At 33.6% G+C, this 16,059-nt stretch overlaps 1 protein-coding gene across 1 annotated transcript; it reads left to right on the top strand.

The window, feature by feature from the left end:
• Positions 1 to 7,588: 7,588 nt before the first annotated feature.
• LOC104612359 (large ribosomal subunit protein uL1-like) lies at positions 7,589 to 16,059 on the top strand. Its single transcript, XM_010279749.2, has 6 exons — positions 7,589 to 7,699; positions 7,847 to 7,900; positions 10,605 to 10,824; positions 12,448 to 12,613; positions 13,779 to 13,984; positions 15,822 to 16,059. Exons 2-6 carry the CDS (start codon positions 7,896 to 7,898, stop codon positions 15,873 to 15,875), a joined length of 651 nt encoding a protein of 216 aa, XP_010278051.1. The 5' UTR covers positions 7,589 to 7,699; positions 7,847 to 7,895; the 3' UTR covers positions 15,876 to 16,059.

The following is a 16,059-nucleotide window of genomic DNA, read 5'->3' as shown; positions in this document are numbered from 1 at the left end:
CTGATAATATCATTAAATATTAATAAATTAACCAAAACTACTGAAAATATCAATAACTATTTATTGCTGAAAAACTACTTATAATATCAAAATTATTGAAAATGTAAAAAAATAAATTTATATTTATTGAAATAAAATTTCCAATGAAGAATTATGGGTAGTTTTTAATTTTAAATTTGTATTTAATAATATTTTAATTAATTATTACTTTTTTAGTAATTATTGATTTCAATAATTAATTTTAATTTTTTTTGAAATTAAATTAACAAAATCAGTAATTTTTAGTAATTAAATTTTACAATTGACCACAATTACGAAAATTTATAGTTTAGGTACTGATATTTATTGAATAATATTCAGTAGTATCATTAATTATTGAAAATATCAAAAACATTTCATGAATTAATTTAACTACCCAAATTAATTATTTAATTGTATTCTTGGTTTTTAGATGGTTTTTGGGCATGTAATATAGATTAAGTAGTGTTTTAGGATGAATTTTAGGTGGGAGAGAAAATTTAAGGGAAATTTTAGGAGGAGATTGGCTAAGTTATTGGAAACATGGGAGAGTGGGACTCTATTGAAAAAGAGAGAGCTGCCACATGGCTACATAGAAGGGTTGGGAAGGGATAAGGGAGAAAGGAGAAAGGAGAGAGATTTAAGGATAAATGAGAGAAGGGGAATGGGAGAATGAGAGGGCTGCTGACATGGTCCATATCGCTATATAATATAATACAAATTATAATCTATTCATATCCATCGGATTTAAATTGGATTTTGGATATTAAATAAATAAGATTAATAAATCAAAAGTCAAATGGTAAGAATATTGGGGTCCATTTGGTTCATGGGAATAGGGATGTAGAATTGTTTGGTTGGATGGAACTAGAATCTCACTTCCATTCCTTGTGGAATGGCCATTCCCTCCCCCTCTCTTGATAATGAGAATTCTAGTTGATTCCAATTCAAATTCCAATCTAAACAAAAAAGGTGGGGGAATTGACCATTCCAATTCCAATCGATTTTGATTTTGATTCCAACTACGAGCCCTTAGACTTTAAAAAAATGATAAAATGTTATATATTATTAATAAAATAAATTTAAGATAGTAGATTTTATATATCATTTTCATTGTTAAAATTACTTCTTATTTATCATATTTATTTTTGTTTAATAGGATAAACATATGATATTATAAATGTGTACAAATTTGTGTGTTTTCTACATTTTTTTATTTGTATCTATTATTTTGAATTTTTATTATATAATTATGACACCATGTATTGGCCTATTTGGCTTAAAAAAGCAATCTCATTTTTGGGCAACTTTACATTTTTATTCCATTTGCATAATTAGTTATAAAAACAATTTTTGTTTATCAAACTTTTTTGTTTGATATGATAATTTTATAATATCTTAGATATCTCAAACTTTTGTGTAAAGTTTATGTTTTTTTTTAATTTTTATTATTTAATTATGACATCACTGATTAACTCACTTACCCAAACGATTGGACCATCATGGTGCAAATCAAGTAGGTTCCCACACAGGTTAGTTCCAGTGTTTAGGGTTTACCTTACCCAAACTAATCTGATGAACTGGCCTTGGAACCGGACTTGCCTTTAAATAAACCCAAATATTTTTTAAGGACTTTAAGATTTGAGCCCAATAACTCATGGTTACAAAAGCTATGGTCTCACTTGACCATTGAGTTACTTAAGTGATTTGTTCATTTGTTTTCATTCTAATATTTATGTGTGTATAATAAATAATGTAAAAGGTAATATTTACAAAATTTAAATCATAATGACAAATTTTCAACCATATATTAATATATTATGATAATCTACATATTAAGTTACTCAATTTAACCAATAAATATAGTATGAGTTTTAAACTATATATTATCATTATTGAAAATTAAGTTTTTGAATAACATGTTTCTTTTCTTTTTTTTTTTCTTTTTAAGGGGGGGAGTAAATAAAGAACAGGTTCCATGGGTAGACTCTATAACCAACCTCAAAACTGCCAAGGCTAGAATCGACCTTCACAAGGTAGGTTAGGTTCCAAAAACTTAGAACCGACCCATACTCACCCCTACTTGGGCTAATAAAAAAGCCCACACTTTTGAACTAAGGCTTAGGCCCAAGTCAAGGACCAAAAATTGAAGCTAGCTTGTCTTAAATTACAAGCTAGGTCGATTTGAGATCAAGTTAAGCCTACCTAATTTGCCTCCCTATGGACCATTGACCATTAATTAGAGTACCCGAGTGTCTTTTTTTACACCATTTTTTATGTTTTAATAATTTATGTATCTGTATCTTTTTTAAAACTTTATTATTTATTTATGATATCATGGGCTGACCCATTTGACCTACAAGGTTAAACCATTGACCCACCACTTGAATAGGAAAATAATTTCATTTTTGGGTTAGTTTTAAATGTTGTATTTCATTTTCTTCAAATAAAAATAATTTTATTTAGCATGCTTAGTGTTGTTTGGTATGATAAATATTAGAGATGCTCCTAAATATTTGTCACATTTTTAATTTTTGTAATATTTATATTTATTTTTAACTTTTTATTATTTAACTATGAGAACATTGGTTGGCCCATTTGACGCTGATGGTTGAACTATTTACTTGCCACTCAAACAAAATGGTGGTTTATTTAATTATTTTTCATGTTGGTTTTGAACATAGGCCTTACATTGTTAAAAAATATTAGATATAGATTTACTTTGTAGAATTTATTGGTGAAAAACAAAAAATACTTCAAATAAAGTATCTAAGGAGAGAGAATGAGAGTGAATACCTTAATGAGAGGAAATTTAATGAACTTAAAGTAATAGTACTTTAAATTGCATTTTTATCCTGCATAGTTAAAGAGGGATTAAATTCATAAATAGGGGTGTTTTAGTAAAAAAAAGTCCACAAAACTCATTTGTTTAGGGTGCTTTAAATGTAAGATTTAATGAAAGGGAATGAGACTTAATATCTTAAATATAGGAAGTAATTATGATAAATATAATGAGTTCTATAAAAGTAGTAGTTCGAATTATGTTATTTTGCCCTCACAAATATTGGGATACCAAGTTCAAAGAGGGAAGGTAATTTTGGTAAAAAAATCCGATAATCTAAACCTCATTCACACTTTTAATAGTAGTATAGATTTAACAATCAAGCCAACTTTACTCATAGATCTATTTCAATGGATTAATCTATGATGTTGAAAACCATACTATTTAAAGAACTTTAACTATCAAACTCCCCATGAATTTCCATGAACTAATACCTAATTGATTACTACTTTTGTGACAATGGTTTGTTGGTTATAAGTTATTCTCAATGTTTAAAGAACCGCCTCAAAGATTGAACCACTTTCCCTAATCCATGACACATCATAATATAGATATATAATATAATATATATGTAATATGCATTATTATAATATATATGTGATATTAATTGTATACATAAATTCAAAACATATAATTATATGTTATGCATATAAAATATTTATTTTTTATTCAGGTTTAATTTCTATAATGTAAATTAAAATTTTAGGCCAAAGAAAACATTTTTAGGAAAAATAATGGGCCAAAGCACCTCCAACAACTTGGAACAGATAGGTTGCAAAAACTTACGCAAAATAAAATAAAAAATACCATCCTAATTCAACAACTGATCGCAAAGATGTGACTTCCAAAAGTTTAAAAAATGAATAAGACTAGCCAATTTTATGAAAATGGGACAGCTTCACCGGTTCCCTACTTGGAGTAGCTGGTTGGTCAGTTTGACCTTTTTTTTTTTACCACCATTTTTATAGTCCAACCTAACTGGCTAGTTAACCAGTTCACGATTTTACCAATTGAACCAACCGATGAACCAACTCATGCACAATAAGTTGTAAAAAAGCCTTGGTTGCTTTTTTCACCAAACAACCAAGTTTTTTCATGGCAACTACATCAACTTTCCTCAAAATTACTATTTGGAAAAAAGACAAATAAATAAGGAATTTTCTTTTTAACCCTTTTAATTTCAAAAGCTTAGAATCTGGTTACCCTTTTATGCCATGCCACAACATTGCACTATATGCTTCTCCTTTTTTCCTTTCCTCGTTAACTTTTATCCTTTCTCCATTCCCCCTTCCCATTCCTCTCCTTAATGCCAACGCTCCTTTGTTATTTTAGCATAGTGAAAAATGATCTTGTTCTTACCACCATGGTATGTGATCTACTAACCCCTCTGGAGTCTACAATCCAATGGAGTCATGTTTTTAGTGCAAGTACCGAGGTATTAGATGACAAAAAAAGTGATACGAATGACGAAAGCCTAAAAATGTACATATGCTTGAAGGATTGGCTAGATGCCAATAACATATTGCAAGACCGAGGAGGGCATGACACATAAATCATGAAGGGATTTCAAGGGACATAATTGTAAAAGTCATGAAGGGATTTCAATATCAATGACATATTGTAGCCATTTTTTGTGAATATTCAATAGTTGTACAAATATTTTTAACATTATTGTAAACTTTGGTTTTCAGTTTTATTTGAAAGTTATTTGTGATTTTTCAATCCCATTGTAAATTTTTTTATTTACAATTTTGTTATTATTTTATTAAATTCCATTGTATTTTTTCAATTTAATGTTATGATCAATTGATCAAATGAATTGTAAACATTAAATTCAAATGGAATAATTTTTGTAGAATTTTCTTTTCAATTGGTTGTCTAATTTCTTAATGTTTTGTGTTTTTTGTTTATTTTTTATTCTTCAATTCTATGCCATTTTTTACTTCGCACAAAAATAGAAAAAAAAAGTTAAAAGAAAAAGACAGGCCCACGACCCCAACTTGCTAGGGCTCGAACCTCGAGTCGTGATGAACTTCACTCCTGGGGTATTTGTGTTGAGTTGGCACGACATGCCAAGCCTGCATGCCAGTACAACACAACACACTACAGTGCAAGCAGCTCACAAAAGTGGATCATGCATAGCCCACATTACAACTCTATATGCTTTGGTGTATACCAAGCTTTAAAGTGTAGTGGAGACTTGAGATTATGTTCCAGGTTAGGGATAGGCTTGCATTTTTCCAATTCATTTGCTCTAACAAATAAAACACTGCTCTCACATATACTCTCGGTGGTTTCATGATGAGTGATAGAGATGACATCTATCACTCTAGGCCGAATTCAATCTCCAATCTCTTGTTCCTTCTATATTTTCTTGTTTCAATGTTGTAACTAATTTTGGTAGTAGAAAGTTACCTATCCTAGAATGTTTCCTTTGTTAGAAATGTCAGGGATTTCTTTGGGGATAAAAATGGAGGAAAGAAAAGGTGCTCATGTGGTTTAATAAGATAGGCTAAATCCCTAGTGACTTGGCTTAATGAGAGAGCTAGGAAGGGAGAATATGTGTGTGTGTGTGTGAGAGAGAGAGAGAGAGAAAGTGTTTAGGATGAAGTAGGAAAGGGGGAAGGGAAAATGGAGAGCAAGGGTGACGTGAGCAACTATGCTTTCATACATATGTATTTGTTTCAGTGGACTCAAGTTGTGTCAGGCCGAGATTGGGGCTTTAACTCTCCTCGAGCTGCTTGAAGCCTTAACCCAAAGCCTAATACAAGTTTAGGGCCCAATCCCAACTCAAAGCTCAAAAAGGCTAAGCCAATCCGTGCAAAAACTAAGTTGGATTACTAGGCACATTGCATTGCACCGAAAAGCCACTAACACTACAAATACGAGGGGTTTGGAATTTTGGGTACTTTCAGGGCGTAGACAAACCTAAGATACCTCTAACCAATTTTGAGAAAAAAAAAAAAACTAAAAAGCTGATGTTTGTGGTATCAAAACATTTGATACGCCTGTTCATGCGTATTGGGTGTATTAATACTTTAAACCTTGCTAAAACATAACCCAATGAATAATGTTTTGAATTGGGCTTGGATCACCTTGGCTCAAATCAATTTTGAAATGTGAATTATATGAGAGTATCCTTTAATTTCAGTTTTTCTTAACAAAACTCGTGCATTACATATAGGGTTCCCATATTTTGGCTCAGAAGCAAACTTTTTGATTTGGATTGTGTTTGGTAGGCAACCCTATGCTCTACCTTGATTTTTTGGTAATCAATGTGATCTCATTAAAAAACAAAGAGGAAAGCAGATCCAAAAATGCAAACCCACACCCTGGGCCAAGGACAAGGCCAACTCATGGGCCAAAGTATTTGAATCTTGCTTAACATGAACAAAAAGAGACTTCTAAACAATTGGAGATGAGATGATGGATGCCATTCCGAATGGCTATAAAAGGGGAGAAGGAAGCTAAAACAGGGCTGTTCAGATAGGAGATTGGTTGACTGAAATCCAACCCAACAATAGCATAGATAACACCCAAAAACCAGCTACACACAAGCTAGCCAAATTGCCAAGGCTTTTGCACATAGAAGCTTAGAACTGAGCTGCAACGAAGAAATCCACCTCAATTCAAGAGGATATTGCTAGATGGTTTAATTCATAAAAGGGTAAAAGACTTAAAACATATATTGGATTTTCATTAATTGACTTAAATATACCATGGGCCTTTGATTACCTTTCAAATTAAGAAAAAAAAAACAAAAACAAAAAAGGCTGGGCCTTTGATCTACCTAATATTCAAGCTTCCCATTCCAAATCAATTGAACATAAAGGCTGGGCCTTTGTCTCCAACACTCTTTTCTTCTTTGGCTAATAACAATAGGTGAAGGTTTTTGTGATCTACAATTCCTATGTACTGTTTGTTCTTGATTGTATATTAAAAACATGACTTAGACAATTCACCTATTGAGGCAATCCAACAAGGTACTAAAGTTCTCAAATTTATACTTATTTCTTGTGATTTTTTGTTATATTATTTTTTTATTATTGAGATGTAGAGATATTACTTCTCTAATAATTTTGAACTTGAACTGTGTAATTCAAGGAAGATGTATTGACTTAAAAACTATTTGATTTAAGATCAATACTATGATTACTTTGTTGATGTCGTGTCAAATTTGAAACTATGGTTTCAGATTTTCAAAACAAGTTATCTTATATTAAGGAGTATAAAATAGGATTTTACAATTGTTTTATGAGTGCAAAAGTGATGTCTCATTGATGGAGGGTATATTTAAGTCCTGTAGATCCCTCCACAACATATTTTTATGTATATTTTAAAATCTTAGTATATGTTTAAATCAATTTCTGAAAATCCAGGACATGTTTTAATGTTTTACCCCCCAAAAAAGTGCCATGTTGGGCCCAGTCCGTTACGGGGACAAATTATAAATTAGGATAGAGTGGTAGGGTGTTCATGGTTCGGTTAATCGAATTATGGGCAATTTTTTGCAAATCGAATCGGTATCATCGGTTTTAATTTTTGACCGATTTGATTCATCGATTTTTCAGTTTTTTATATTTATAATATATAATATCGAACCAAAACCAATTGATTCGGTTAACCGCATTTTTGGGTTCAATTTTTCGATTTTTCATGGACACCCCTAGGGTTATTATGACATATTAGTTTTATTTAAGAACTCGTGTGATAAGCACGTGCCTAGGGTTTCCCTGCGTTTTATACCGCGAGAGGGGGACCTGCTCGGCTCCTCCCATTAGAAAATTCGGCTGGTAAGAAACCCTGGTTTAGGGTTTTGATCTCCGCCGCTTAGCTTGAGTGAGTTCGGTTACTCTTTCTCGTTTGCTGCAAGCTCCTTTAGCAAACTCTTCTGGCTAGTAAATTGTTTATGGTTCAGGTTAAAGATCTGTATTCTGGTTGGACAATCGGATCTTTTACTAATGATTTACGTTATTTGACTTTCAGGACTGGAGAGTGATCTCGTAGGAAACTCCTGAAAGCATACATAGTAGCCATGAGGTATACTTCTTCTTCATCATTTTCCTGTTGGAACAACCGAACAACATGATTTATTTAGTTGACTCTATGCTAGTGTTTTCGTTGTTCACATCGAAAATCAGAAGAATTGTTATTTGAGCTCGTGAATTTGTGCCCCAAAAGCTGGGAATTCGTCATTCCGTTCTTCCTTATGTGATTGCTCTTTCGGGGTTTTATCCTTTTTTGATCTATCTTCTTTTACCCGTTTGCTAGTTCACAACACGGAATAGCTTTTTTTTTTCCCCTTAAGATGTGGCCTTTATTTTTCTGTTTCAATACGGCAAATGTTAATATTGCCAATTTTCTATGTCAAAACTTTGGGGGTGCTCTATTATCTGCTCAAATGTATTTTCTTGAAGTAACTATTTAGGTTGTTTTTGATTCTATTGTTGTTTCTACCTGAAACTTTTTGGGAGACTCCTGTGAGCTTACAATTATGTGTGTATTCAAAAGGATCAGAAGTAGGCTAATTACAAAAGAACTGATCCACAGTAATGTTATTATAGCCTGTCCAAGAAAGAAACTTTGCTGCCGCATTGCAGCATAATTCTTCCGGATAGGAGACTTTGTTTTCAAAAGCTCTGCTATGTATCTCCATCATGATAGCCCAGATGATAGCCGCAGGCAGCAACTGCCTGAAAGATCTGCCTCACTTACTAAGACCACCAAAATGCCGTCTACTAAGAAGTAGGACCAAATGTGCCTGCTAAAAGATGATCTGCAGTCTCAGGAACAGAGTTGCAGAAGGGCTGCTACTAGGCGGAAGAATCAAACCTCTTGCGATCAGCTTATCATTGGTTAGACACTTGCCACGAGCAACCTCCCCACACATCGACTTTTAAGGAATACCTGTTTCAACTATAAAAGCCTCAAATAACAGTTGTATACAAATTTGTATTGATCAAAATATTCAAAACAAAACGTTTCAAGTAGAAACAGATATGGCACAAAATACAACCTTAAATTTATGAAGGGATTTCAAGAGGCAACCACTTTTTGTACTTGGTTCTAGCAAAAGAGTGAGTTACCTGTCCTTGCATCAGGTGGATTTTGACATCTAGATGATGGGGTTTGAAATCAATGCAAAGCTTTTATGTTGTTCATTTGTTTGTTTTGTCTTGTGTGGTTCTTCTTAACCATTTAAAATAATGATTTCTACTAGGGGGAAACGTGTGTGGTCCCTTTGTTCTTACTGTAACAAGTTTATGAGTTTTTAATTCCCTTAGTATATCATCGCCTATTTGATTTTCTTAGTAATATTAACCATTATCTAAGAAAGGGTTTACAATGAAAGTTTGTCATGCTACTATATATAAAATATGGCTATTTCACATCTATTTTCACATTGTTTGAAGTATATAGGTGAATTGCATGTTCTGTTTCTTCAATGAGAAATGAAAATTTGAAGTTAAGGGTCTAACAAGGTGTACCTACTACAAAAGTGAAACTTTGTTTCATTTATCAAAAGAAAAGAAACTTTGTTTCCAATAAAACAAGTGAAGCTTAAGTTTCATGCAAGGTTCAAAGTATTGATACAGCCTGATATGATGGAAGGGGTGTATCAGTACTTTGTACCTAATGAATCATATATTTTTTTTAAATTTCTTTTTTTCAAAAATTAAGACGAGGGTTGTTTTAATGTTATTTAACTATTAAATTTGTGTTTTGTTAAAATGCCTTGAAAAAGCTGTATAGCTACCTCCAATATGATATGATAAACCCAATTCAGGGCATATGTTGTTGAAACTTTGAACATTGAAGGCCCCTGTATGCTTTATTTGTTTTGCATTCTGTTACATTGTTTGTTTTTTTAAGGGGTTTTCCTTTATCATTTCAATGGGGGGATGATGCGTTCCCCACAGGATAAGTTTGGCTGGTTGGAAAAAAACAGTGTGGGCTGTTTTGAATCTTCATGTGCATGACATGTTAACATAGGTCTGGGGTGAAAGTTATTGCAATCAATGTTCTTTTAATTAAAAAGGCAAGTAAAGAACAAAGTGGAGTAATGTGTCATGTGGAGGAAGATTTGAAACAGCCCATGTTATTTTCCAAACAGCCAAGCTTTTTTCATCTGGGTTGCTATGAATTCCCAAAATGATTGCATATCTTGAATGAAAGCAGGGTTCACTGTTCCTGTAGCCAATACCTGTGGCTTTGGGTCCTGGTCCATTAGATATGTCTGTTTTCAGTTTCAATGTCCATGTGCAAAATCAAGCTTACCGAATCTATCTATTTTTTGCCTGGATGCAGGTGCGGAGCCAGGGGGTGGGGAGGGGAGCCATGCCCCCCCCCCATGTCTTCAAAATTCCCATAAAATCTATTTAAGTTCCACTTATATTTTTGGCCCCTTACCCATGTTTCCTTTCTTTTGCTCCCCCCATCCATGTTTTCTATGTTTTGGCCCCCCTCAATAAAAAATCCTAGCTCCGCCCCTCCTGGATGGGTTGTGGTATGCCTTATGATTGCTTAAGATCCATGAATATAATATACTGTCCATACCCAACAAGGAGTTTTTAAATCCTAGTCTATTAAGCTACTAATGTGAAATGTGAATCTGATATGGTTCCATGCCACCCAGTGAATGGCTACTGTCTATTTAAGCATTATGCATGAATTGCTGTTGCAAAGTAGAATCTGTTTTCATTATAACCTAAATCTATTTTGTTTTTATTTTTTCCTTTTGCAGTAAACTTCAGAGTGATGCATTGAGAGAAGCAATCTCTGGTATCATGTCAGATACCAAGGAGAAAAAACGTAACTTTGTGGAGACCATTGAACTCCAAATTGGTTTGAAGAACTATGACCCTCAGAAGGACAAGCGTTTCAGTGGTTCTGTCAAGCTGCCACATATTCCTCGTCCTAAGATGAAGATCTGCATGCTTGGTGATGCACAGCATGTTGAAGAGGTAGTTTATACTCGATCAAACTTCTGACGGGAAAAAAGTTCACATTGTATATTGTAACAATCATTTGATTGAGGGTTTTTCCTTCACATGTGTATAGTAACAATCATTTGTTGAGGAGATTATAGAGTTTAATCATGTTTGGGATATAGGGGCCATTGCTTGGTGTAATCATAAAATCTCAAGTTTTCAAGAGTGAGAACATGCCACATGGGTTTTTGAGTTTGAGAGCTGTCACTTTGTGCAAAATGCCAAAAGTTGGCACAGTATCCAGTCCGCCTCTCCAAAGACCCTAGATGATTGGGATCATTATATATATATATATTTCATTTTATGATCCCAAAGCTATGCACTGTTGTTACATATATCATATGTATATGTATCTATGTTTCTTGTTATTTTCATAGATGTTGACATTGTCTAAGTTCTATATACAAAATTAATATATCGGATGCATGTCTTGTGTATGACAAAGTGATATGATTGTCATGGATGAATTGAGAGGCAGTCTGGTGGACAGCAAACTTAGAGTAAGATAGGCAACAACTACACTACAAAGATCAACTTAGAGTTATCCTCTCCATCTATTGTTTTCTTTTGTTTGTTACATTGTATGTTGTTTTTGGTTCATTTAATGATGCATAGGTATTACCTTATTGACTTTCTTTGGTTCCACATACCCATTGCACTTGTCATACATGTCCAGTGTTTTAAAAGTGCAAGGCACAAAGAAAGTACAAAGGCCATTTTGTGCTCGAGGTGCAATGTGAAGTGTGGGCCTTTTTGAATCAAGGCAAAAAATTTAAAAAATAAAAATTGCAAAGAAGCAATAAAATAGAAAAAAGAAAATACTAAAAATAGTATTAATTAAAAAATCAAACTTTAATTTTTAACTAAATGTTTAAATAATGTAGTAGCTCAAATTTAAATACATAAACATAACATATTAAACATATTCAAAGTGAACAATGCAAAAATAAAATAAAATTAGTTTGCAAAACATATTCAAGCATGTCAAACTTTTAATTTCTGTAATTCTTTCTCAGTTGCATTTTTTTTTTCAGATAGTTAATGCGATGTTACATCTTTGATTCCTAATTCTACTAGCTGCCTTTGTACCAAGCCCCTTGAGGCAAGCCCAAACAAGTCCATGTTTGCTAATGTTGTTCATTCATTTATCCTAATAAAAGTTATTTTAAAAAAATTAAAATTATAAAATCTTTTTTAGGGATTACGAAAATCTTAATGCGGATTTGTTTGGACTTGTCGCTAGGGGTTGATGGGTGTATAGGCTCAGCCACGATACTTAAAAAGCACCGTTTGAAAGTGGTGTGTCTGGGACCTAGGTGAAGTGCATACCTTAAAATGTGCCTCACTTGTGCACCGAGGCACACCTTCTAAATCAATATGCATGTCTGCCTGTAACATGTTTTCCTTTACAAGTTCAATTCTGGTAGAAAATTGACTAAGCCTTGTTAGTTCATGAACTGACAAAGAAAATAATTTTTTTCTTTTCTTTTCTTTTGATTAGTTCTATTTTTTTATTTTAAGATTTTATTAGTGTGATATTGTTGCATGGTATTGTGGCATTTGTGTTTATTACATTTTCTCTTCTTTGGAATATAGGCAGAGAAAATTGGATTGGAATATATGGATGTGGAGGGGCTTAAGAAACTAAACAAAAACAAGAAATTGGTCAAGAAACTTGCAAAGAGATACCATGCTTTTCTTGCATCTGAAGCCATCATTAAGCAGATCCCTCGTCTTCTTGGCCCTGGTCTCAACAAAGCAGGCAAGTAGAAGTGTATAACTTTTGGTCTCAAGACATTGTTGATCATAAACAGTATTTCCTTTTTTAAACATCTGAACCATGTAATTGTTGATCTTTTTGATTCACCACATGCTTAATGTGGTGACAAATGGTGAAAGCACTATCATTATTTCATGAATGTTGTCTTGATTGGTTTGCATCCAAATAGTGCAAATACCACGGGATTATTTAGCTTAAAAGTTAATCTACCCATTCCTCATGATTTTCTGCTCAGTGGCTTCTTCTTTTGCTGGTATTAGAGATGTTGTAATGCCTTTCAATTATACAGTTATAATAATTGGATCCTCTTGTTATTGGTTCAATAGAAGGGTCCTCTTGAACATGGTTCGATAGAAGGACCCCAATTATCAATCTAGTGAAATAAGAGCATCCTGATTAATGGGCCCCTAAAAACGGTGAATAGAAATGAAGTCCATTGTTAATCCTTGTGGGTAGTATGCTGTATACCCTTTATGTTTTACTTGTTAGGGTATTGTTCCATAACAGCTGTCTCAGTTATAATTTTTTATTTGAATGGTTATACATGTTTCTTTTTATAGGCATTAGTAGCTTTTATAGCTCTTCCTAGATCTGTTATGACTTGAATGCCCATTGGTGGCTAATTAGCCATTCACATGAAAGCCTTTCTGGGCAGCTATCTATGTGATTGGTCAGTCAGCTCACCGACAGTATTCTGATGTTGGTCCACTTTCTATGAACTCTAATTAGTTTTTTTTGAAAGTGGCTAAGCACCTACACTTTCATTTAAAAATATGACCAACAAGACAGTAACTGATCTGAATTGTAGATTTTATACAACCACTTATAGATTGGCTATAACTATGGGCAATTATTAGAACCATCAATTTGATGGTGTGGTGTTCTTTTAGATTGGCTATATAACTATGAGCAGTTTCTTAATTGCTAAGCCTTTGCTTTATAAAGGGGAAGTTGGGATGAGACCTTGTTGCAACTCATGCTGTATCTGAGCATTCACAATCCACCATGTGATTTGTAATATTCTCAAGCTTGAGTGAAAATATTGTATTTTGATTGGGCTGATGCAGTGTACACTCTGTTTTGATTGCATAGAATTTAAAACTACCTTCCATGCTGGGTATCTTATTTGTTTCTTTTGGCGATGCAGGAAAGTTCCCAACATTGGTGACTCACCAGGAAAGCTTGGAGTCAAAAGTTAACGAAACTAAAGCCATGGTGAAGTTCCAACTAAAGAAGGTTCTTTGCATGGGAGTTGCTGTTGGGAACTGCTCAATGGAGGAGAAGCAAATATTCCAAAATGTGCAACTCAGTGTCAACTTCCTTGTGTCATTGTTGAAGAAGAATTGGCAAAATGTGAGTGGATACACCTTATGACTAAGCACTATTGACTACTGAATATTGGTTTTACTCTGTTTTCAACCTGCCGTAGACCTGTCTGATTGAACCATTGAACCATCACCTGGCCATGATTTGAGGTCTGATTCTCCTAAGACTTGGGAATTGGTCAAAAACTGTTGACCTGGTTAAAAACCCTTTGACCTGGGCAGTTGAACGGTTGACTCATTCAACCTGTTGAGTGGGTTATAGGTTGCACACTAAATATGTATACCAACTTCCATGGGCATAACTTTGCACTCCGCTGTCTGGTTGGTTGATCTTTTTTTGATTTTGGGTAACTTTTCAAGAACTGTGTTCCAAGGGGCCCTAGGTGCATTTCCCGAATTTTTTTTTTCTTTTATTGGCCTCAAATTGTAATTTTGCATTTTTTACATATAAAAATTTAAAAACTGAATTAAATAATATAAATTAAATATAAAATAATACTTATTACATATAGAATATAACTATACATTATTTATGATAAGATGTGTTTATACACAGATATATAGATGCATGTTTTTAAAATGGATGGTTGAACTGGTGACCTGGCGGCAAAAACTGTTCGGCCTCCAGGTTGGTTTTTAAAACATCATTTGTTTTACTACTGAAGTCACTATACAAGTTGAACCCATGGGAATTTATTATGTGTTGTTTCTTAGTTATTTAAGGGGGAGTCTTATTGTTAGGGGTTATGATCACAGGAGGGTTGAGTATCTGGTGGGTTGATAGTGAAATTTGAAGTATCAACCCTAGATTATTTTTATGACTGGGCAACTTTTTCTTGCTAGCTCAGTAAGTGCATTGGTACGTTAGGTTTTTGTATCTTGAAACTAGACTTGGTATTTTACATATCAAAAGTTTCAGGCTTTAGATCATGTTTTTTTGACGGGTCTATTTGGGTTAGAGTGGTAGTTAGGAATCACCAGGGGAGGCAAATTTCAGGTGGGGAGAGGTACTATTTTGTAGTGCAAGTTCATTTTGGACCGAGTTGTCATTTTACACTGGTTCGGGTCTGGCCTTCGGGTTAGGCCCATTAGCCCATTCTGAGCCCACCCAAGTTGCACCCCTTAGTGTTTTCTGGTGGAAGCACTGGCTCATAGATCATTAGATGGGTATAGTGTAGCCAGGGAGCTGGGGGGTAGAGAGAGTTATCTTTGAAGTAGATGCTTGTCTTTAGCGCAAGAACTTACAGCCGCCATCTGAAGATTCTGAACACGTTTTCTCCTATAAATATGATTGTGTATGATGTCTAAGAAATGTCTCAAGATTATTAGAGGTGTCAAAGATCCCTTTACAGCAGAATAGGAAATAGCTGTTCATGGCTCCATGCTGTTGTGAAGAGAAATGCTGTTGATCACCCATTTACTTGTGAAGAGTTTTTTGCCTTGTATTGCACAAAGGTTCTGGAAAAATTTGATGTAATTTCAACTTCTCTTTAAGCAACGGAATTTCTTACCAAAAAAGAATGTTTTTTGTCATGTTTTTGATGAACTGGTTTAATCAGTTCTAATCGGTTTTATAATTTTTGATGTTATATTTTTGATGAAATGTGAAGTTATATTTTTCATGCTGGGTTTTATTAATTTAAGTTATATCAAATTTGGGCAAAATTATGATGAAATAAACATACCCTCAACTATTTTTTTTTTTTGTTTTTTACCAAAAAAACACTAATTTTTGTTTGCTAAGACTTACATCTCAAAGACTCAAGTAACTTTATTGTCCATTTTACCTTTCCGATTCTTTCCTTGCTCTTCTGTGCCAATTCTTATGTGGTAGCTGACTGATGTTTTTTGTGTACTGAAACCAGGTGAGGTGCTTGTACCTGAAGAGTACTATGGGGAAGCCATACCGTATCTTCTAAGTGACCCGGTTTCTTATTGTTAGCACTGTGTAGTGAGAGTTGGTATTTGAAAGACTTATAAACGTTTTCTGGAAATTCATGAAATTCTTCTTGTTCCATTCACCCAACTGGGTTTTTGATGAAAGCTACCAAGAATATTAGTTTTTGTTTCTTTATGGAGAGTTACAAGTTGATATTTTTAGCA

This window comes from Nelumbo nucifera, chromosome 2 (genome assembly GCF_055504915.1).
Source record: "Nelumbo nucifera cultivar China Antique chromosome 2, China Antique-T2T, whole genome shotgun sequence".
In the NCBI taxonomy this organism is placed as follows: Eukaryota; Viridiplantae; Streptophyta; class Magnoliopsida; order Proteales; family Nelumbonaceae; genus Nelumbo; species Nelumbo nucifera.
The sequence above is the reverse complement of the archived record's forward strand: the minus strand, read 5'-3'. Positions and strand labels throughout refer to the sequence as shown.

Excerpts from the sequence above, each read along its gene's own strand:
- LOC104612359 (XM_010279749.2), top strand. Across the intron at positions 12,614-13,778 it reads CCCTGGTCTCAACAAAGCAG|GAAAGTTCCCAACATTGGTG; the intron begins GCAAGTAGAAGT and ends TTGGCGATGCAG. Across the intron at positions 13,985-15,821 it reads TGAAGAAGAATTGGCAAAAT|GTGAGGTGCTTGTACCTGAA; the intron begins GTGAGTGGATAC and ends TACTGAAACCAG.